At 44.4% G+C, this 22,740-nt stretch overlaps 2 protein-coding genes across 2 annotated transcripts; one reads left to right on the top strand and one right to left on the bottom strand.

Moving 5' to 3' along the window:
- Positions 1 to 687: 687 nt before the first annotated feature.
- Positions 688 to 6,519, top strand: LOC123452358 (casein kinase II subunit alpha-2-like). The gene is made up of 10 exons (XM_045129000.1): positions 688 to 1,061; positions 1,917 to 2,046; positions 2,998 to 3,192; positions 3,699 to 3,856; positions 4,376 to 4,466; positions 4,558 to 4,623; positions 5,451 to 5,533; positions 5,630 to 5,693; positions 5,777 to 5,845; positions 6,026 to 6,519. Exons 1-10 carry the CDS (start codon positions 829 to 831, stop codon positions 6,083 to 6,085), a joined length of 1,149 nt encoding a protein of 382 aa, XP_044984935.1. The 5' UTR covers positions 688 to 828; the 3' UTR covers positions 6,086 to 6,519.
- A 303-nt stretch (positions 6,520 to 6,822) lies between these two features.
- On the bottom strand, positions 6,823 to 11,139 carry LOC123452359 (probable prolyl 4-hydroxylase 9). Its single transcript, XM_045129002.1, has 8 exons — positions 10,784 to 11,139; positions 10,571 to 10,693; positions 9,188 to 9,345; positions 8,481 to 8,583; positions 7,988 to 8,083; positions 7,514 to 7,579; positions 7,323 to 7,442; positions 6,823 to 7,180 (listed from the first exon to the last, which is right to left on the bottom strand). The coding sequence occupies exons 1-8, from the start codon at positions 10,919 to 10,921 to the stop codon at positions 7,100 to 7,102; spliced, it is 885 nt and encodes a 294-aa protein (XP_044984937.1). The 5' UTR covers positions 10,922 to 11,139; the 3' UTR covers positions 6,823 to 7,099.
- Between the last annotated feature and the right edge of the window lie 11,601 nt (positions 11,140 to 22,740).

Below are 22,740 nucleotides of genomic sequence, written 5' to 3'. Positions count from 1 at the left end.
CATCGTCACCACAAACTTCATTGTGGCCGCTGCAGAAAATCACGTCATCGGATGTAGCTTTTTTCGTTGCCGGTTGTAGCAAAAATCGCGAAGCCACGTGCGATGTAGCAAAATGCAACACCGGTGGTAGCAGATAGCAATGTCGATTGTAGCAAATTGTGATGCCGGTTGAAGCATGTAGCAAAAATCAATGTTGGTTCGAGCATCCCTGTGTCATCGGTGCGCCTCGCCGTCGCAATTATGTAGCTCGTCCACCAGAGTTGGAAAAAGAGGTGACCGTGCTCGCGGGGACGGGGGAAACGACAACCTCGTCGGGTCTGTACGACCATCGCAGCTCGCCGTCGCTACTCGTCGAGGGCTGCTTGCCGTCGCAGCTTGTCGTCGATGCGGGGTAGACGGCGGCCTCGCCGGGGCCGCGCGTCGTCGCCGCTTGCTCGCCCGTACTAACTCGCCGCCGCAGTGGTAAAATCGAAACGAAGCATAGCGCGTGGTAGGAGAAGGTCGCTGGAAAGAGAGTCCCCGCGCTGCGAGATGAGATGCGATCCGCTTGATCTAGTCGCATGAGACGGCACCAGATGGACCGACTGATTTTTTTATTTTTAGGATTGGGACTATCGCTAGGTAGATTCAATGATTCAGCCCCAGGCAATAATAAACCCACCTGTCAGTGACCAACACCAGCGGATTCCAGAGTCTCCGTCCCACTCCACCTCTGTCTCCACGCCTAAACTAATAAAAAAGATTCATCTTCAGCTAATCTCTCCCTCCTCCACCCACCCACCCACCAGCCGGAAACCCTAGCCCGCCCTCGCCGCCGGCGATGGCCGCATGAGCGATGCCCCTCCGAGGAAGCGCCCACCAGCCAGCTCCGTAGCTCGAGCCTCCGCCGCCGCCGTCGTTGTAGCCGCCCTCGCGTCCTCCTTCATCGCCCTGTCCCCTCGCTGCGCCCCGGCCGCCGCGGGATCCGGGCCCAGCATGTCGAAGGCGAGGGTCTACACCGACGTCAACGTGGTGCGCCCCAAGGAGTACTGGGACTACGAGGCGCTCACCGTCCAGTGGGGGTAAGGCGCTGACGTCACGCCCTAATCATCAGCCATGGCTATTTTCTGTGTTCACTTTGCTAATGGCCTGTATGCTTGTGGATTTCGGTCAGTGCTGGGTGTGGGTTATTCGTTGGGGCTGCGCTAAGATTAGGAGTGTGTTCTGTAGAAATTTAGCTCGAGGTTCGCGGATTTTTCTTCATCCCTGTCAATCGCAGGGTGTGATTGCTGGTTAGGGGCTGAAGTTTGTCTGCGCATGCGTGCACTCGAGAATATGAGGTGCACTCGAGAATATGAGCAATATGGTCCTTGTGTCCTTATAAAACCGTGTGTTAAATATTGCTTTGGTAGCTTCAGCACAAAGCTTATGAAATTAAGAAGTTACTTTGGGCAAATGACATTGAGTTCAAGATTGGTTTTTGATATTCCCACATCCCTGATCAGAAAGGTTTATTGAAGAATGGGGGTTTTCTCTGCAGTCAAAAAGAATCGGGCCTTAGTTTGATTCTGTTGTCAATTATTCTGATTATATTTTTAAGTGTGCAAAAGCATTGTGATTAATTGTAGCCGATTAGCTGACCCTCCTTGTTCCATCTGTACTTCATAAGACTATAAGAGACTGTAGGGGAAAAAGTGTGAATGTTCTGTCCAACATGGTGATATGAACGTCTTTTCTAAGAATACCTGTCTTCTCTTTGCGACTTCTGATCAGTAAAGATTTACGTTATAAATCAACCCTTAAGATTTATGCTCAGTATCCTTTTTTGGGTTAGTTTAATGCTTTTTGGCGAAAGGTAATTGGAACCTTAGCCTCTTATGCTTTTCATGTTTCCACCGAACTAATACCGTGCTAACCATTGCCACATCTCTAACCAGTGAGCAGGATGACTATGAGGTTGTCAGGAAAGTTGGAAGAGGTAAATATAGTGAAGTGTTTGAAGGCTTCAGTGTTAACAATAGCGAGAAATGTGTCATTAAGATACTCAAGCCTGTAAAGAAAAAGAAGGTACTATATGAAGCTTTGTAACTTATATTGAGATGTGAACTACTCATTTGCATCATTGCATGTTGAACTGTAGATTTTTTTTTTTGATCCAGTAAGAATCCTTTTATGGATTATACAGAACCAAAAAGATTTCCATCAAGAGTAGAGCGTGCAACCAAGAAAATACGGGATAGAAACATAAAATAAATTGAGTAAACTGTAGTAAAAAATTAGAACTTTTCTAAAACTTACATAATTTGCTTGAGTGCCAGGTCAGTAGTGTCCAGGAACTCTTTTAGTGTGGGGCCAGAAGTGTCACATTCTTTCTCTTAGCATCCTCAACAAGTCTCGGCATTGTCTTTTGACCACTCTTAGCTGCTTCTCGGTCACTTTATGATGGAGACTTGCGAGTGTGTCATCATACCTGCCATGTCTTAAAAAGACACATCAGATGCTTGGCATCTTGGTCGCAAAATTTAACTGTTTAGGCAATTTACCTTTTGAGGAACTTGGTAGGAGCACTGCCCATTCATTCAAAAGCATGAAAGGTGACTGTAATGACAAAGTGACTTGTTTTTAAGGGGAACAAATAAGAGAACTCACGAACACCCGCATTGATCCCCTTAACCCACTCTCCTGGCTAAATCCCATTGGGCAACATCTTCAAAGGAAAGGGACACTACCTCCCGCAAAGTAACAAGTTTTGGTGAGAAGAGCCAATAGGAAAACAATCAGATCCACGAAATGGGAAGTGATTGATGCCAGCCTTGTTTGATCATAAATCTGGGTTTATTTTCATGATTAGAATAACCATCTGCTTGTTCATAAATTCCCAGAAAAAGAGAAGATTAAGTCCATAGTTAATGCCCACACATGCATTATTCTTACCATGTCATGCCTTGCACTTCCATTAAATAAAAATGCCTTTCTTGGTGATGAAGCTCTTAACCTACTTGTCATGTGTTTATGCAGATTAAAAGGGAGATAAAAATACTTCAGAACCTCTGTGGAGGTCCAAATATCATCAAGCTGCTTGATATTGTCAGGGATCAACATTCGAAAACTCCCAGCTTGATCTTTGAATATGTCAACAACACAGATTTTAAAGTGCTCTATCCCACGTTGACAGATTATGATATTCGCTACTACTTATACGAGCTACTAAAGGTTTTGTTTACCATGCCAACTTATTTTACTGTGATATTCAACAAAACGCTTTGTCCTCTGGATTGGCAGAAAGATGTGTGTAATACCTTTAGATATCGGGAATATTGTTCTTCTGAAAATGTTGAAATTACATATTAGTTTATTTATTTATGCTCCAATTACACCTGGTGTTCTAGATCAGTTTCATTAATCCTAAGTCTCAACTTCTTGAAAGGTTCTCTGTGTAGCCAGCTAAAATGCATTAGCAACTAAAGTTCAGAATTAAGGTCTGATAAAATAGTTGGCCCTGAATTTTACTGTGCTTTATGATCTAGGATTTAGTGAACCACCGTTTTATGAAGTTCTAGTATTCTTAAAAGTGCTGGTTTCAAGATATCAGTGATTGTTGCAAGATAAGTGCTAGGTCTCTGCTATATATTTTGAAGCCAAAGTCATGGTTTCAAACATGCAAGGAGTTCCTTATTTGTGACATATTTCCCTTTTTGTTTATGGTTATACCATTCCAGGCATTAGATCACTGCCATTCACAAGGCATTATGCACCGAGATGTCAAGCCCCATAATGTTATGATTGATCATGATCTTCGAAAACTTCGCTTGATAGACTGGGGCCTGGCGGAGTTTTACCATCCAGGCAAGGAATACAATGTCCGTGTTGCTTCAAGGTTTGTGTAGATGCAGTAAACTACTTGGTTGGTTATGTTATTTCTTACTACCCGTGAAAAAATATACCATTTTTCTTGCTCCATAACTTATTTGGATTGAACTCTTTTGATCGTGTGTATTGCACGAGGATGACAATTTAAGAATATGACTTATTGTTGGAAGTTGGCTCCAGGAGCAATATATGAGCAGATAAATTTACTTGTTTTGAACCCTGTATTCCTGTTTGAGCTGCCTAATGAACTTCTTTTGGTGACGTATCCATGCTCTAAAATTAAGCGATGTAGTAGTTCAATCATTATAATTATGTAGAAATCTGGGTAAATGATAAAAGAAAACATGTTCTATCACTACAAAACAATTTGTTCTATCACTACAACATATTGTTCATGTTAGCACTGACCTATATACCCTGCAATTTATTGCTTATTAATCCAAGCCGCATGTTCTGATTTTCATTTATATTTCCTTTTGTATGCTTTTTAATATCTGAGCATAGCATTTTTTTCCATTCAATCCAGGTATTTCAAGGGACCTGAACTTCTAGTTGATTTGCAAGATTACGATTATTCTCTGGACATGTGGAGCCTTGGGTGCATGTTTGCTGGGATGGTATGTATGGATTATGAATACCCATATATGTATCCTGAACTTCATGGGGTATTGACATTAGGTCCGTAACTGACTCATTTGATGGCTGCAGATCTTCCGCAAGGAGCCATTCTTCTATGGCCATGATAACCATGACCAACTTGTGAAAATTGCGAAGGTGAGCCCCAGTTTGATTCTGGCATCTCTCATATCCCTGGTAATAGAAGGCTTTTACTTCTTACTAAATGTGTTTTAGTAATGTAACCCATGGTTTCGATGTTTTGCTAAAAACTTTCCCATTACGAAACCTGTTTTCTGTAGCATGCAGTGGGTACCATGTTCTTGAGTTCGGTTAGGGTTAAGATTGCTCGATCTGATTGTATTGGAAGAAAGACCTATCTCCTATATTAGAGTTAAGGCAGTTTGCTCAATAATCTAGTAATAAGTCACCCCTCATCTTCCTTTCCACGGTGGCTTCTTTCTGTTGAGGCCCATGGCTATGACCGCCCATTCCCAAATTAAAAATGCTCTATACAAGACCCAATTTGCTGTGCAGATGGCACTAAACTCAACTCAACAACCAGGTAACATACAGTGATATTTGTCCTAACGAGCATTTCCTATGTTACACGTACCTTGCCCATTGTGTTAGGGCTCCTTTGGTTCATAGGATAGGAATATCATAAAGGACAGCCTGGTGCAGGATAGGAAAATTATAGGAAGTGAGATGACATGTATCTCAATTCCTATAGGGAAAGAGGTGTAATTTGATGCATAGGATAGGAATTTTTCCATTGAGTATAGGCTAATCTTTTTTTTCTTTTGAAATGTGAAGGATTGATTCCTATCCTACATAGGAATAGGAATTCATTCCTACAAACCAAAGGGCTCCAAAGGAATTTTTCCTACAAAATTCCTATAACCAAAGGAGGCCTTGCCCTGAACACACGGATACTTTGTCCAGCATAATAGTGTCTTATTCGTGCCACCTACCATTATTCTCAGGTACTTGGAACAGACAGCCTGAATGCTTACTTAAAGAAGTACCACCTTGAGCTTGACCCTCAGCTTGAACATCTTGTTGGAAGGTAAGCTGCATGCTTGGAGGTGTCAATACCGTCCTCCTTTGTGTTTGAAGACTAAGAATTCTGACCTTTCCATCATTGCATGTATGTCATGTGCAGGCACAGTAGAAAACCCTGGTCAAAGTTCATTAATGCTGATAACCAGCATCTAGTATCTCCCGAGGTAAGTTAATGGCACTTGTATAACCAGTATCTGTTTGATCCTGAGTTCTTTGCCTGACTGTGTGATTTCATGTGTATTTGTAGGCCATAGATTTTCTCGATAAGCTTCTTCGCTATGATCACCAAGATAGGCTCACTGCTCGTGAAGCTATGGTAAGTCGAACACCGATGAATTTGTAGTTCAAGACAACACTTTTGTTTCTTGGACCTGTCCTAATGAAGTTGCTCAGCTGCGCATGTACTTTCAGTTATTCGCACACATTATGTTGCGTGCTTTTGACCATGTGATGATCATCATGTACTCTTTAGAGTTAATATGCTGCATTCGTGTAGGCGCATCCATACTTCCTTCAAGTGAGAGCAGCGGAGAACAGCAGGGCACGACCGCAATGACATTGAGTGTGCACCGTGCAAAGTGGAGCAGTTGCTAATTGTTACTGATCATCACATGATGGAACTGTCACGATGGCAACTTGATCCAACTATCCGTCCTATGCACTGAGATGACGGTTTGAGTCGCTATGCTGTAAGAGCTTGTAACATTGTACTATTTGTAAACTTCAGAGCACTCTGTTTACTCCAGTGATAGTGGTCGATGAATGTGGTGGCATGGATGCCACCATTTGTGTAACAGGGTAAGTAAATTGCCTGCATTGGGCAGTCCTAAGACCCAACAGTTTATTTGTGTTGTTAAGAGTTACAATAGTCAAATGTATGGTCATTTTTTATTGCGATTATTTTGTACTGTTTTTGAAACACAAATGTGTAACGTTATTAATGTGTGTATTTGGAATGGCAAACATCAGTGGAAGAATCTTTTGTGTTGATATCATACAAATTTTTCTCTGAGCTAGAAGGCCCTAAGCAACGAAACAATTTTAGCTTGGCTAGAAGGCCCTGAGCAAGGAAGGCACTTCGAAAAATTGTCAGATCGATAGCAGATGGAACAGTGAGACTTAGGGTTGCACACGGTGTAGTATTGCACTTGCATCTCTGCTGCCTGACCATGTCGCGTGCAACCATCAAGGATTAACAATCTACCTCTGCTTGAAGTTCTAAGTTTACTAAATCAAACATCTTTAAGTTTGATAAAATTTGTAGAAAAATATACCAATACCTACAACATCATATTTGACCATAAAACATATCTATAAAGTTGGTAAAAAATAAAGATGTTTGACTGAGGACAAAGCTATAAGTTGATGTATTTTGGAGTGAAGGAAATAGAAACGAAGAGATACAGGACCCAGCAACCAAGATTAGACTAACACGCCTGTCAAATTAGCAGATAGTTGCAAATCGAATAAATGTAATGTACAGGTACATGATCGTGTAGAAAAAATGATTACTATATATGTGTGGATCTAGGAGTATTTAGGACGTGGAGCCTCTGTCTGTTAGCCTCATTTACACCGACTTGTCTCTAATCCATTTTGTGGCGACCCATTTCTCTCCTCTGACCACTGGGCAGCTTCCATGAAGTGAAGTCTGCAGCAGCACATCCACAATAGCGTTAGAAATACACGACATATTTGGCTGTGTGGCCATATGGCACCAATATTAGAACTTGTACTTTGAATGAAAATTTGTTATAGGAAAAGCCATGCGAACTTGAGTGCCAAGAACGTACCGGATCAATGGTACCGTTTACCATAAGGGAGTAAAACAAGAGGCCATCACCCTTCCTCGGTTTTACTTTTAAGCCGATGCACTGTTCGTAGTCGTAGCCTATGTTCATATTATCCCCATTCTGCAGATCAACAGAGTGTTAATTACAGTTCTGCTGAGACATGGATAGCAAAATTTCCTAAGTGCCCCCACCTCATAAGGGAACATGGTTTCTCCACCTTCTTCGACATCCGTGAGATAGAGCAAGAAAGATGCCACCTGAGAAAATGCAGTTCAATAGTTCCTTAATTACATTTCAACAACTGAATGAAGTAACTAAAGTCCCCAATGCGGAGTGATGCGGAGTGAGTCCCAGTTTGTGGAATATTTCTTATAAAGGAATGCGGAGTGAAATATTTCTTACCGATCACAGACTGAAATATTTCTTATAAAGGACTAATGCGGAGTGAGTCCCAGTTTGTGGAAATCCAAGGAGACAAACATAAAGGAATGCAGAGGAAAACTATGTTGAGATAGCACTTTGTTATGTCAGATGTAGGGTTGTATGAAAAAATATACATGTGTTATATACAGCTGTAAGCTTGGTAAAAAAACATATCTCAAGTTGTATTTCTTTTCAATATAAAGCTACAATTTAGGCAGAATAGAAGTGAAAGCAGAACATACTCTTTGGCTTTTTTGTGGACCATACTGAGCCGGGTCGAACGCATCATAGTGTGAAGCATACTTCTGTCCAATCTCATACCGAAGGACATTAAAGGGCTGCAACATATAACAAACGTAACCAGTTAATCAGTGCTATACAAACCTGGATGTCCAATGAGGATGAAAGCCGACAATTTAACGCAGGAAACAATCAACAGATCAACGCGAGAAAAAAGTTCAAGAAAAGGGAAACAACCAGGTAAATGTAGATAACTTTAAACCACAACACAGTGCAAGCTTCCCGCTAATCCAACCACGCAGAGAGTAAATTTATCTTTACATTATCATTTCATATGATGAAGACAATGATTTCATTCTCTACACAGAAACTAGCCATACGCCAACATCATGTTAACCATTAGAAGTGCAAAGGTGCAACAATCTGGTCCAATAGGAAAGACTGACAATAAATGAACTAGAATGTCGTATGCAATCACTACTTACAGAATAGTACCTCTCCATGACTTCTCGGCATCATGGTAGCCTTTGCAATCTTCGTTTCAATTTCTGCAAGGGCTCCAGTTGGATCTTCTTCGGCACTAAGGAATGTGCCTGAGCTGTTTACCAATATCATACAACCATTAGCTCGTTGCCAAATTAGATAAGGTTGTAAGCATTTCGTTTTGTAACAACAAGAGGCATAAATTACTATAGATCAGGACAGTGAATCCCAAACAAGCGTAGTACTTCCATACAAGAGTTTGAGCTTCTGAAAAAAATGGTACATAGCTATTTCATGGGTTGAAATAGGACCAAAACCGTGATGAACACCGCTAATTAGAATGTCAAAATGAAGTATACGCTCAGCACTCCTACATGTCAACACTCTACTCTAACCGCATGGGTTTTACACCATCACATCCTTTTGCCCTCTTCCCGTCTTTTGACGCCTAGGTAGGCAATACGGCGCCAACACATCAGCATTTCCTCTGTACCTGATTTTACGTTTTTTTGGCCGGGCCGGGCCTGGGCTTGAGACTTCCAGTTCGGGCTTTGTAAAGCCCGGCCCGAAGCCCGGCCCGGGATATGCCCAGGTTTAACAGAGGGAGTAGGAAGTAATAATTACCTGCTGGTCTCTAACTCACTGGTCCAATGATCTAACCTTTATGATGAAAGATGAATGCTCTAGGACTGTAAGGAGTTAGCGTAAGTAAGAGTTACCTTGTCCTTATTCCTTTGGTAGTCTCCTCGCTTTCTCCTTTCCTTAAGGCCAACGTTGATGGCCTAAGCCGTGCCTTTGCAGTTTTTACTACATTCTCACACTGTTCTGCTGTTGCAAACTGTGGAAAATATAATGCACGAGGTTGCCAGCTCAAAATCTGTTCAAGAGGATCAGAGTTACATTACTAAAGCAGCATTGAGCAGATTCCTGGAGAAACTAAGAAGGGGTAAAAGCAGCATTTATTCATGTAGGTGAAATTGTGGTACAGGAAAAGGAAAACACACCGCACACAAGAAGAAGGCTAAGTGAAACTTTTCAAAAGAAATTAGTGTTGTCGTTCTTAAGGGCTAGGATAGTAGGTACTGAAGTAAGGAGCTGAACTTGAGATTAAAATCCATAGTCCGCTGTATGCATATGCTTTTTCCCTCATCTTTTTGTAGACGCAAGCAAGTCAATATTTTGTAGCACCATAATTGTTGTAAGAAATTTTTAAAACGTTTGAGATTTTAACTGTACGAACTCACGAAAAGATGCATGTGGACATATGTTATATTATACTTTCCCGACATGAGATGCGTGAGATAGGTAGTGACCGGGTACTCATTTCTTAGGTACATGGGTTACATGAACGAAAATAGCAGTTCCATCTTTCACTTGTAACGAATGTCCTTGAAGTAACAAATTGCCAATGCAATTCTCCGACAAATAGATCACACTAGCTAGTAACAAAAATTTCAGATAAGCAGGTGTCCTTTTTTTGTAACAACTTCCTTTGAATAATCTATTTCCCACAGATTAGCCAATAGCCCAATACCACATAAGAAGACTCCTAAAGACTGGCGCAAGAGGCAGAGATGCAGGGTTACAGGCATTATGTAATGCTCACAGAATCCACACCTCTTTGCCCTTGTTGGTAATGCCATGATGCACAAAGATTGTGATATTCCACACGCGTAACGATATTCCGTTAGGCATGTACAGCCTACGAGTTGAGTACACCCAAGCCCACGATAATTGCATGGGAGCTAAGCTAACAACCGCCAGTTGAGTTGCCCACAAAAAAGGTACCCCTACATAGCAAACCATTCACACTAATCCGTTGTACAGACAGTAGATACAGTACTATTCCAAATCGGATGTACTTTGCACCGACAAATCACTCAACTGCAGTCTGCAAGTGACCGACAGAACATGCCACCGTGACAGCAAATTTGCACGTCGCCACCAAATGCAGCGCTCACCATTACCAAAAATTTCACGAACGCCATCTTCCGTCGCCCCCAATGCTAATCAGGTGGCCACTGACACCGCAGGCCTAAACCGAATCCCCGAAGAATAAAATGGCAAGCAATGCGACGAAGGGAGTCGGGACGAGGCGTGACCTGGTAAGGGATCAAGGAGGGCGCGGGGTCGCCGGACTCCCCGTACGCCATCTCCGGCCAGACGGCCTCCATGACCCGCTCCCTCCGCAGTGGCCGCTCCGGGTCCTCCTCGCCCTGCGGATCCTGCCACGGAAACAAACAACCGCCGGATCAGAGGCTCGCCCGCGCGCGCGCGACGAAACGAATCTGCGGGGCGGCCGCGTGAGTCGTTACCTGGGTGAAGAGGAGGGAGCCGAGGAAGCCGGCGAGGAAGAAGAGGGAGCAGGAGAGGAGCACCACGGGGAGCCGCAGCCGCGTCCGCATCAGCCCGCCGCCGCCGCCGCCGCTCCGGATGGCTCCGCCGCCCTTCATGGCTCGCCGATGCCGCTCGCGCCCGGCGAAGCGTGTCTGCGTGTCAACGTGTTGGCTGGGTTGGGGGGAAGCGCGAGAGGGGAGACGACGAGGACGGAGGAGAGGGAGGAGGCGCGTCTTCTCTGGGCGGTCGTGGAATGGCCGCTGAAATTGATGACGAGCGAGCGAGCGTGGGACTGGTTTGTTATACGGGGCGCCGTGCGCCGATCTCTCAGACGCGTGCATGCGAGTCAATCAAGTGCGACACTCACTTTCTCCTAAAAGAAAGAAAAGTGTTGCAGTAATTACCCTTTACCTATAAAAAACATAAAAATACACAGAAAAATACATACCCACAACCACCTTCTGTATATCAACTTTTTTTGACACTTCATAGACCATATAGCGAGACTACAATAACTGAATCAATCCAAAGACGTGCTTGTTATAGTAGATTGTTGAAAAATCATCATGCTAAAACTTATAAGACCAGCACATCAGAACAACCACCGTCACCGCTGACGAGAACAATAAGTCAAAAAGATTCATTTTGTAGGCATACAAACACAAACGAACATAGACCGAATCCAAGCGGATCCATCAACGACAAACTTTGACGGAATCCCATGAGATCCTTTAGGGTGTGTTTGGTTGCTGTCATGGGCTGGAATGTCACGGGTCGGACCCGTTCCTAGTCCTCGTTCCTGCGTTTGGTTTACCAACCGGAACAGAACCCACTCATTCCACTTTAGGGAATATTCCACTCAGATCCGGAACGTGCTAGCACCAGGAAATCCACGGAATCACACGGAACGAGCCTCTCCTCTCGCGCAACCCTATCCTCGTCTCCTCCTTCCCCAGGTGCGCCGCCGGCCCTCTCTCTCCCTCTCTGCCGCGCCGCCGGCCCCTCCCTCTCTCTGCTGCTGCGCCGCCGGCTCCTCCCTCTCTCTGCTGCCGCGCCGCCAACTCCTCCCTCTCTCTGCTGCTGCGCCGCCGGCCCCTCCCTCTCTCTGCTGCCGCGCCGCCGGCCCCTCCCTCTCTCTACTGCCACGTCGCCGGCCCCTCTCCCTGTCGTGCCGCCGGCTCCTCCCTCTCTCTGCTGCCGCGCCGCCGGCCCCTCCCTCTCTCTGATGCCGCGCCGCCGGCCCCTCCCTCTTTGTTCGGCCATGGGAATCACTAGAATTGCTGGCGGTGCCACAACTCAGTTGCATGTCCGTGCCTTCAGACACCACAGGAAACAAACACAGAGCTATCGGTGCAAGACATAGGTGGTTAAATAGCTGGGCTGGGTAAAGCATTGCTGATTTCTGTCTGTCAAGATCAAATGTGTGAGAGTTTCTCTTCGTTGTTATATTATTCCAAGAACAATTGTATCAAGCAAGAATACCGGAATAAGGCATTGTTGCAGAGATTCTGAGAATTAGCACACAAAGTTGATTTTGTGTACTGTCCTCTGTTCTTGCTTATTGGTGCGGCTATTGCTGAACAAGATCCCACCTGAACTTGCAGAAAAGAAGGACAAAACGAAATGCTGCTGAAATTTTGAATTTTTGTTATTCCATTTTTCATTCCATGCCTCCCAACCAAACACTGGAACGGAACCATCCCGTTCCACTTTTTTGCTCGTACCAAACACAGGAATGGAACCGACCCGTTCCTCTGGAATGGAACCATTCCATTCCATGACAGTTGGTTCTCCAACCAAACACACCCTTAGAGATGAACCACCGCGGGGACAAGGACTAGGCGAGGAACCTTATTTGATACTCAGGGAGTTACAAGGCAAAATTGACAAAAATGACCCCTGGGGGGAAAGAACTCACGGAGTGACCCCTCGGGGAAAATATGTCACTCGGCTGACCCTTTTGTGTGGCGCCCGACACCTAGGCGCCACACTAAACTGTGTGACGCCTAGCCGTTCGGCGCCACACCCCCCCGACCACCTGGCAGAGAGGGCCCACCCCCCAAGCCGTGTGACGCCTAAGCCTCAGGCGTCACATTGTAATGTGTGGCGTCGAGCGCTTAGGCGCCACACAATGACTTAACAGGCCACGGGCCAGCCCCCCTCCCCACCCCCTCCCTCATTCAAACAGAAACAGGAACTGCGCGGCTGGCTCTCTTCCAATCCCTAATCCCCTCCCCCATCTCCTTCAGATCTGGTGATTTCTTCCTTGGATTGATCCCCCAAGGTTGGCTACTAGGTAATCTCTTCCGTTTCCCATCCTTCTATCCAAGTGGAATAGGTTTTTGTTGAGTAGATTGATTTGAGTAGGTTCTTAGGATTTGACTAGTTAGGATATGAGTTCTTAGGATTTGAGTAGTTAGGATATGAGTAGATTCATATTAGTAGTTAGTATTAATAGTTAGTATATGACTAGATTGATATGAGTAGTTAGGATATTAGTTCTTAGGATTTTAGTAGTTAGTATATGAGTAGATTCATATGAGTTCTTAGGATTTGAGTAGTTAGGATATGAGTAGATTCATATGAGTTCTTAGGATTTGAATAATATGTAGATGAGTGGATTAGTAGATGAGTAATTTTTTGAATATGAGTATTTTTTGTGATTTGTAGGATGGTGCGGCTTCTGAATAATGTTTATGACGTTGAACACCGGGCCTATTTCATGTCGGAGAAGAAAATGGTAAGTAGATCATATGATAAAAAACATGTATTTAATAAGCACTTGAAAATGTAATAAACACTTGATATCTTCTTCTCCTATCTGTTTGCAGGAGCTTACGCCCTTGAAGATCCGGTCTCATGGGGCATCGTCTGTAATGCAGTACGATGAGTGGTACACCCCATACATCGAGATGACATGACTCCTTCCATTCATTCAGCTTGTGAGTCGGTCAACGCCCAATCTGAACGTTGCGGCAGTCACAGCACTTATTGATCGTTGGAGGCCGGAGACACATAGTTTACACCTCCGGACCGGAGAGATGACAGTTACTCTTCTAGATGTTTCCATGATCACGCACTTCCGATCGAGGGGAAGCCTCTTTGTATGAGCGCTGATTCCGAGGGATGACGGCAACAAATTGAGGCCCTTATTGGTATGTCACCACAGGAGCCGGAGGTAGAAGATGGAGGGAAGAAAGATAGAGTCCCGGCCGGTGCTCCTTTCACTTGGATTGCCGCGAACTTTGCTCATTGTCCTGAGGACACAGATGACGAGGTGATCCAGAGGTATGCTCGTGTGTACATGTGATACGTCATCTCTAGGACTATCTTTGCTGACGGCACTGGCAAGAATGCTCCATGGATGTGGCTGAAGGCGTTGACTGTTTTCGACAACAAGTTCAGTTGGGGCTCGACCGCACTGGCTTACTTGTATCGGCAGGTAATAAATTGTTAATATTAAGTACTCTCTGTTATCTTTTTCTGCTAAACTGATGCATGTTTGTTGTTACTTGTAGTTGGACGATGCTTGTCGCAGGACCACAAAGGACGGTGGAGTTGGTGGTTGTATGCTCCTACTTTCAGTATGGAGCTGGGAACGCCTACCTGTTGGACGCCCTAAAATCTCAAAGTGGAATACCTGGGATGACCACGGCAACCCTGTACGGCTTCCTACATGGGCTTACAAGTGGGACTTGGTATCGGAGGTGGCAAGCGAAGTGAACCTATTGTACAAGCAATACACCAACGAGATGGATTCGCTTACCCCCGAGCAGGTAAGATGGTTTCAGAGTTGACTTCCAGCTTTTATGTTGTGAGTAAAATGAATTGTGCCTTTTATGTTGTGTTGTAGGTGGAATGGCAGCCATATGGTGTCGGGCCAAACTTTGGTGATGCACACACGTTCGAGCTCAATCCACTATGCCTGCAGGAAAAACATCTTTGGCTAATCTGTTGTCCCCTTATATGCAATTGGGCGGTTGAGTTTCATCTCCCGCATCGTGTGATGCATCAATTTGGGTTTTTTCAGCCACACCCGCCGGAGTGGGTGGACACGGACACACAGCTACACAGCTAACAAAAAAGAAGTACTGATTAGTTTTGTTCTTAGTATTGAGCGAGCTACTGGTGGGTTTTGTTAAAAGCAGGTTGGATAGGAGGAGGCAGCGAAAGATCAAGGATTGTCATAAGCATCATAAGAGCTATGTCATTATGTTCGAGCAAAGTGTGCAGGCAGCTTCGAGCATACAACGAACCCAGTACCGCCAGCATTGTCCGCTTGCGTTCAACAACTACCTAAGATGGTTTCAGGAGAGTACTCGTGTCGAGATTTGTCCGCCGGCTTACGAGGAGGACATATTGGAAGAACCCACTGAGTACGATGCACTTGCCCAAGGCGATTACAACAAGTTAATTCGCGAAGGGTACCAAACTTCCTTCGCCCCTGTCCTGAACTTTGTGGTAAGTGTGCTCACCTATGTTAAGTATGAATGCTAGTACACCTATTCACTTGCATGTCATTGTCTTGTGATCATAGTGCAAAGAGGTCAAGAAACAAGCTGATGAGTCCGAAGATATTCTAGAGAAGACACCTGGAGGAAAAAAGGGAGAATCTGCACTTCGTCTTTTCATAAAGGTGTTGTGTCATTATTATTATTTTGCCCACGAATGCAACATACGGTACCTTATATATGTCATTTATATTTGAATCTAACAGGAACAGGGAAAGAAGTTACGGTGCCTATCCAACATTTTAGGTTGCAGTGACCCTGAATATGTTTCACCTTCGAGATCCGGTTCATCCGAAAGAAATACTCTAGACGATTCAGCTTCTTCGGGCGCTCGTATGGACGATGGTGACATTACCTCGGCAGCTAATACCCAAAGAAATACTATAGAGGATGATGTTGACACTCCTGAGGTATGACATAGCCATAAAACATTGTGCACTTTCAACCTTCAACTTTGAACTTTCAACCTTCATATGTATTAGGTTGCGGATGGGATGACATTGAAGGCTTTCCAACGCTCCGCTTACATGTTGAAGCCTAGGAAGGAATTTAGGAGGTACTCACCGGATGATTATGCGAAAGGAAAGAACCCGGTCGCCGGGGGCTCTCGTTTGTCAAGGATGAGAAGCATGGACGATGAGGATGAGGATGACGATGACGATGAGTCGGATGACCCAGAGCAATTTGTAGTTTCGAGAAGAAAGAAGCTAGTTTCTAAGAGGGGACGAGGCACCAAGATGTGAACCGGAGCCATTTGGAGTTTACTTTTGTTGTGAACCATTTTACTTTTGTTGTGAACCATTTGGAGTTGTGAACCATTTACTTGGTGTTGTGAACCATTAGGAGTTGTGAACTTGTGTTGTCGGTGTTGATGTTGCACTTGTTGGTGTTAGATTCAAATATAAATGTGAACTTCTGTTGTTTGTGTTGCATATATGTTTTAAATTTCTGTCAAAATATATGTTGTCAAAATATGTGCTGTCAAAATGTTGTATTGCTGTCAAAATTCAGCTTCCAGCAGGTTTTTCACATGTGTGGCGCCTAAGCCTTAGGCGCCACACATGTGCAACGCCCAAGGCTTAGGCGCCACACATGTGAAAACCTGCTGGCATCTCAAAGCACACTATTTCCCGCCACCTTTCCCTCCTCCGTTCTCCCCAAATTTTGACAACACCCTTTCCTGCCACCTTTCCCTCCTCCGTTCCCGCCAAATTTTCGACGTCTCCTTTCCGGTCTATAAAAGGAGGCATTGGACTGCCTTCCTCATCCAGCCTCACTTGAGAACACTACCACCGCTTTAGTCAATATGAGTTTGCCTTGCTCGGATCAAAGCATCAGGCCTAAGAAAATGAAGAGTGCGAATTTGCCTCGGGGGGTGGAAGCAGTTCGATGTTGGTGCGGTGATCTCTGCAAGGTGAAGGAGGTGGAGGATTTTTCAGATTGGTTGGGCATGAAGTTTTTCATGTGCGTCAATTATGAATCTGATCCACCCGAATCTATTTCTGCGTACATCAGGCCTCCGGTATGCTCAAGTCATCCAGATTATTGTTTACTTGATATTATTGTTTACTTGAATCTGATCCATCCGGTAGTCTCCTCCTCCTCTCTGCATGTACTATCGTTGGATTGACACGGAAATGCCAGACTGGGCGGTGACCGAGATTCGTGAAAGAGGTCGCCGTGCATGGGCTAGCTGGGACTTGGAAGAGCGCCGCGAGAAGGCTGAAGCAGAGGAGAAAGCAGCGCATAAGAAAGAGTGGGAAGAGTACTGTGTGGAGCAGAGGGCTTTTCTTGATGAGATGATAAGGAAAAACCAAGAAGAGAAACTACGGCTGGAGGAGGTTTACAGACAGCGGGAACAAGCCCGTGAAGTTGAGAGGGAGAGAAAGAGAGAAAGAGCTCGTGCGGCCAAGGCAGCAGAAGAAGCCAGTGATGGAAAAGGAAAATATCCATGTTGGACTTAGTAGATTTCACGAAGTTGTATGAGCAGTAAAATATCCATGTTGGAAAATATCCATGTTGGATCTTGTATTACGGAACGAGTAAAGAGACTTGCCGGTAAACGAGATTGAAATAGGTATGCGGATACCGACGATCGAATCTCGGGCAAGTAACATACCGAAGGACAAAGGGAATGACATACGGGATTATATGAATCCTTGGCACTGAGGTTCAAACGATAAGATCTTCGTAGAATATGTAGGATCCAATATGGGCATCCAGGTCCCGCTATTGGATATTGACCGAGGAGTCTCTCGGGTCATGTCTACATAGTTCTCGAACCCGCAGGGTCTGCACACTTAAGGTTCGACGTTGTTTTATGCGTATTTGAGTTATATGGTTGGTTACCGAATGTTGTTCGGAGTCCCGGATGAGATCACGGACGTCACGAGGGTTTCCGGAATGGTCCGGAAACGAAGATTGATATATAGGATGACCTCATTTGGTTACCGGAAGGTTTCCGTGCATTACCGGAAAAGTTTCGGGCTCATCCGTAGTGTACCGGGAGTGCCGGGAGGGGTGTCGGGGACCATCGGGAGGGGTGTCACGCCCCAAGGGGTCTCATGGGCTATGGGAAGAGATAAACCAGCCCCTGGTGGGCTGGAATAAGTTCCCACTAAGGCCCATAAGGTTTGAGAAGGAAAAAACACAAGGTGGAAAGAGTTTCCAAGTGGGAAGGTGGAATCCTACTCCAAGTAGGATTGGAGTAGGACTCCTCCACCTCCAATTTCGGCCAAACCTTTAGGTTTTGAGGCTGCCTCCTCCCCTCCCTCCCACCTATATATACGGAGGTTTTAGGGCTGATTTGAGACGACTTTCTCACGGCTGCCCGACCACATACCTCCATAGTTTTTCCTCTAGATCGTGTTTCTGCGGAGCTCGGGCGGAGCCCTGCTGAGACAAGATCATCACCAACCTCCGGAGCGCCGTCACGCTGCCGGAGAACTCTTCTACCTCTCCGTCTCTCTTGCTGGATCAAGAAGGCAGAGATCATCGTCGAGCTGTACGTGTGCTGAACGCGGAGGTGCCGTCCGTTCGGTACTAGATCGTGGGACTGATCGCGGGATTGTTCGCGGGGCGGATCGAGGGACGTGAGGACGTTCCACTACATCAACCGCGTTCTCTAACGCTTCTGCTGTACGATCTACAAGGGTACGTAGATCACTCATCCCCTCTCGTAGATGGACATCACCATGATAGGTCTTCGTGCGCGTAGGAAAATTTTTGTTTCCCATGCGACGTTCCCCAACAGTGGCATCATGAGCTAGGTTCATGCGTAGATGTCTTCTCGAGTAGAACACAAAAGGTTTTGTGGGCGGTGATGTGCGTTTTGCTTCCCTCCTTAGTCTTTTCTTGATTCCGCGGCATTGTTGGATTGAAGCGGCTTGGACCGACATTACTCGTACGCTTACGAGAGACTGGTTTCATCGTTACGAGTAACCCCCTTTGCTCAAAGATGACTGGCAAGTGACGGTTTCTCCAACTTTAGTTGAATCGGATTTGACCGAGGAGGTCCTTGGATGAGGTTAAATAGCAACTCATACATCTCCGTTGTGGTGTTTGCGTAAGTAAGATGCGATCCTACTAGATACCCTTGGTCACCACGTAAAACTTGCAACAACAAAATTAGAGGACGTCTAACTTGTTTTTGCAGGGTATGATTGTGATGTGATATGGCCAATGATGTGATGTGATATATTGGATGTATGAGATGATCATGTTGTAATAGAAATATCGACTTGCACGTCGATGGTACGGCAACCGGCAGGAGCCATAGGGTTGTCTTTATACTAACATATGTGCTTGCAGATGCGTTTACTATTTTGCTAGGATGTAGCTTTAGTAGTGATAGCATAAGTAGCACGACAACCCCGATGGCGACACGTTGATGGATGATCATGGTGTGGCGCCGGTGACAAGAAGATCGTGCCGGTGCTTTGGTGATGGAGATCAAGAAGCACGTGATGATGGCCATATCATGTCACTTATGAATTGCATGTGATGTTAATCCTTTTATGCACCTTATTTTGCTTAGAACGACGGTAGCATTATGAGGTGATCTCTCACTAAAATTTCAAGACGAAATTGTGTTCTCCCCGACTGTGCACCGTTGCGACAGTTCTTCGTTTCGAGACACCACGTGATGATCGGGTGTGATAGACTCAACGTTCACATACAACGGGTGCAAAACAGTTGCACACGCGGAACACTCGGGTTAAGCTTGACGAGCCTAGCATGTGCAGACATGGCCTCGGAACACATGAGACCGAAAGGTCGAGCATGAATCGTATAGTTGATATGATTAGCATAGGGATGCTTACCACTGAAACTATTCTCGACTCACGTGATGATCGGACTTGAGATAGCGGATTTGGATCGTGTACCACTCAAATGACTAGAGAGATGTACTTTTTGAGTAGGAGTTCTTAAGTAATATGATTAATTGAACTAATTGTCATGAACATAGTCTAATGGTCTTTGCAAATTACGATGTAGCTTGCGCTATAGCTCTACTGTTTTTACATGTTCCTAGAGAAAATTTAGTTGAAAATTGATAGTAGCAACCTTTGCAGACTGAGTCTGTAAAACCGAGGATTGTCCTCGTTGCTACGCAGAAGGCTTATGTCCTTAATGCACCACTCGGTGTGCTGCACCTCGAGCGTCGTCTGTGGATGCTAGGAACATCCGCCATACACGTTACTGATGACTACACGATAGTTCAGTGCAAGATACTTGATGGCTTAGAAGCAAGGCGCCGAAAACGTTGTAAAACGTCACGGAACATAAGTGATGTTCCGAAGAGATGAAATTGTGATTTCATGCTTGTGCCCTTGTTAAGAGGTTCGAGACCTCCAAACAAGATTCTTTGTCCACAAAGTAAAGGAGAAAAGCTCAATCGTTGAGCGTGTGCTCAGATTGTCTGAGTACGACAATCGCTTGAATCAAGTGGGAGTTAATCTTCCAGATGAGATAGTGATGGTTCTCCAAAGTCACTGCCACCAAGCTATGAGAGCTTCGTGATGAACTATAACATATCAAGGATAGATACTATGATCTTTTGAGTGATTCGCGATGTTTGACACTGCGAAAGTAGAAATCAAGAAGGAGCATCAATAGTTGATGGTTAGTAAAACCACTAAGTTTCAAGAAAGGCAAGGGCTAGAAGGGATACTTCGTGAAACGGCAAAACAGTTGCTGCACTAATGAAGAGACCCAAGATTAAACCCAAACCCGAGACTAAGTGCTTCTATAATAAGGGGAACAGTCACTGAGGCGGAGCAACTCTAGATACTTGGTGGATAAGAAGGCTGGAAAAGTCGAGAGAAGTATATATGTGATATACATAATGTTGATGTGTACTTTACTAGTACTCCTAGTAGCACGAGGGTATTGGATACCGGTTTGGTTGCTAAGTGATTAGTAACGCGAAATGAAAGCTATGGCATAAACGGAGACTAGCTAAAGGCGAGGTGACGATATGTGTTGGAAGTGTTTCCAAGGTTGATATAATCAAACGTCGCACGCTCCCTCTACCATCGGGATTGGTGTTGAACCTAAATAATTGTTATTTGGTGTTTGCGTTAAGCGTGAACATGATTGGATCGTGTTTATTGCAATACGATTATTCATTCAAAGAGAATAATGGTTACTCTATTTGCTTGAATAATCACCTTCAATGGTTTATTGAATCTCGATTGTAGTGTTACACATTGGTGCCAAAAGATACGAGTTAATAATGATAGTACCACTTACTTGTGGCACTGCCGCTTGAGTCATGTTAGTATAAATTGCGTGAAGAGGCTCCATGCTGATGGATCTTTGTACTCACCTGATTTCGAATCACTAGTGACATGCAAATCATACCACATGAGCAAGGCCTTGTTTTCGTTGAGATGAAACAAGATAGTAACTTGTTGGAAAGTGATACATTTTGATGTATGCAGTCCAGTGAGTGCTGAGGCACGCAGTGGATATCATTATGTTCTTACTTCACTGACGACTTGAGTAGATACAGAAGTATTTACTTAATGAATCACAAATCTGAAATATTGAAAAGTTCAATTCTGTTTCAGAGTGAAGTTCGTCGTAACAAGAAGATGAACTGTCTACGATGTGATCATAGAAATGAATATCTGAGTTACGAGTTTTTGGTACACAGTTAAGACAATGTGGAAATTGTTTCACAGTTCATGCCACCTGGAACATCATAGTGTGATGATGTGTCTGAACATCATAGCCACGCACTATTTAGTATGGTGCATACTGTGATGTCTCTTATCGAATTACCACTATCGTTTATGGGTTATGCATTAGAGACAACCGCACTCACTTTAAATAGGGCACCGCGTATTTCCGTTGAGATGACACAGTATAGACTGAGGTTTAGAGAAATCTAAACTGTCGTTTCTTGAAAGTTTGGGGTTTCGACACTTATGTGAAAAGGTTTCAGTCTGATAAGCTCGAACCCAAAGCGGATAAATGCATCTTCATAGGATATCCAAAACAGTTGGGTACATCTCCTGTCTCAGATCCGAAAGCAAAGTGTTTGTTTCTAGAAACGGATCCTTTCTCGAGGAAAGGTTTCTCTCGAAAGAATTGAGTGGGAGGGTAGTAGAACTTGATGAGGTTATTGAACCATCACTTCAACTAGTGTGTAGCAGGGCGTAGGAAGTTGTTCCTGTGGCGCCTACACCAATTGAAGTAGAAGCTGATGATGGTGATCATTGAGCTTCGAATCAAGTTACTACAAACCTCGTAGGTCGACAAGGTCGCATACTGCTGCAGAGTAGTACGGTAACCCTGTCTTGGAGGTCATGTTGTTGAGCAACAGTGAACCTACGAGTTATGGAGAAAACGATGGTGGGCCCAGATTCCGACAAATGGCTGGAAGCCATGAAATCCGAGAGAGGATCCATGTGTGAAAACAAAGTGAAGACTTTGGCAGAACTACTTGATGGTCATAGGACTATTGAGTAAAAATGGATCTTTAAAGGAAGACAGACGATGATGGTGATAAGTCACTATTAAGAAAAGCTCGACTTGTCGCAAAGATGTTTTCGACAAGATCAAACAGTTGACTGTGATGAGACTTTCTCACTCGTAGCGATGCTAAAGGTCTGTTAGAATTATGTTAGTTGTTGATGCATTATTTATGAAATATTGCACGTAGGATATCAAAACATTGTTTTCTCGACGGTTTCCTTGAGCAAACATTGTATGTGATACAACCAGAAGGTTTTGTCGATCCTAAAGATACTAGCAAGTATGCAAGCTCCAGCGATCCTTCAGTGGACTGGTGCAAGCATCTCGGAGTTGGAATATACACTTTGATGAGATGATCAAAGATTTTGGGTTTGTACAAAGTTTGTGAGAAACTTGTATTTCCAAAGAAGTGAGTGGGAGCACTATAGAATTTCTGATAA

This window comes from Hordeum vulgare, chromosome 5H (assembly GCF_904849725.1).
Source record: "Hordeum vulgare subsp. vulgare chromosome 5H, MorexV3_pseudomolecules_assembly, whole genome shotgun sequence".
Taxonomy (NCBI): domain Eukaryota; kingdom Viridiplantae; phylum Streptophyta; class Magnoliopsida; order Poales; family Poaceae; genus Hordeum; species Hordeum vulgare.
Note: the sequence above shows the minus strand (reverse complement) of the source record. Positions and strands in the feature narration are given on the sequence as shown.

Coding starts and splice junctions, on each gene's coding strand:
- LOC123452359 (XM_045129002.1), bottom strand. CDS start 10,921: ATGAAGGGCGGCGGAGCCATCCGGAGCGGCGGCGGCGGCGGCGGGCTG. Junction 10,694..10,783: donor GCTCCCTCCTCTTCACCCAG/GTAACGACTCAC, acceptor TTTCCGTGGCAG/GATCCGCAGGGCGAGGAGGA. Junction 7,443..7,513: donor AAACCATGTTCCCTTATGAG/GTGGGGGCACTT, acceptor GTTGATCTGCAG/AATGGGGATAATATGAACAT.
- LOC123452358 (XM_045129000.1), top strand. CDS start 829: ATGAGCGATGCCCCTCCGAGGAAGCGCCCACCAGCCAGCTCCGTAGCT. Junction 5,694..5,776: donor AGCATCTAGTATCTCCCGAG/GTAAGTTAATGG, acceptor GTGTATTTGTAG/GCCATAGATTTTCTCGATAA. Junction 5,846..6,025: donor TCACTGCTCGTGAAGCTATG/GTAAGTCGAACA, acceptor GCATTCGTGTAG/GCGCATCCATACTTCCTTCA.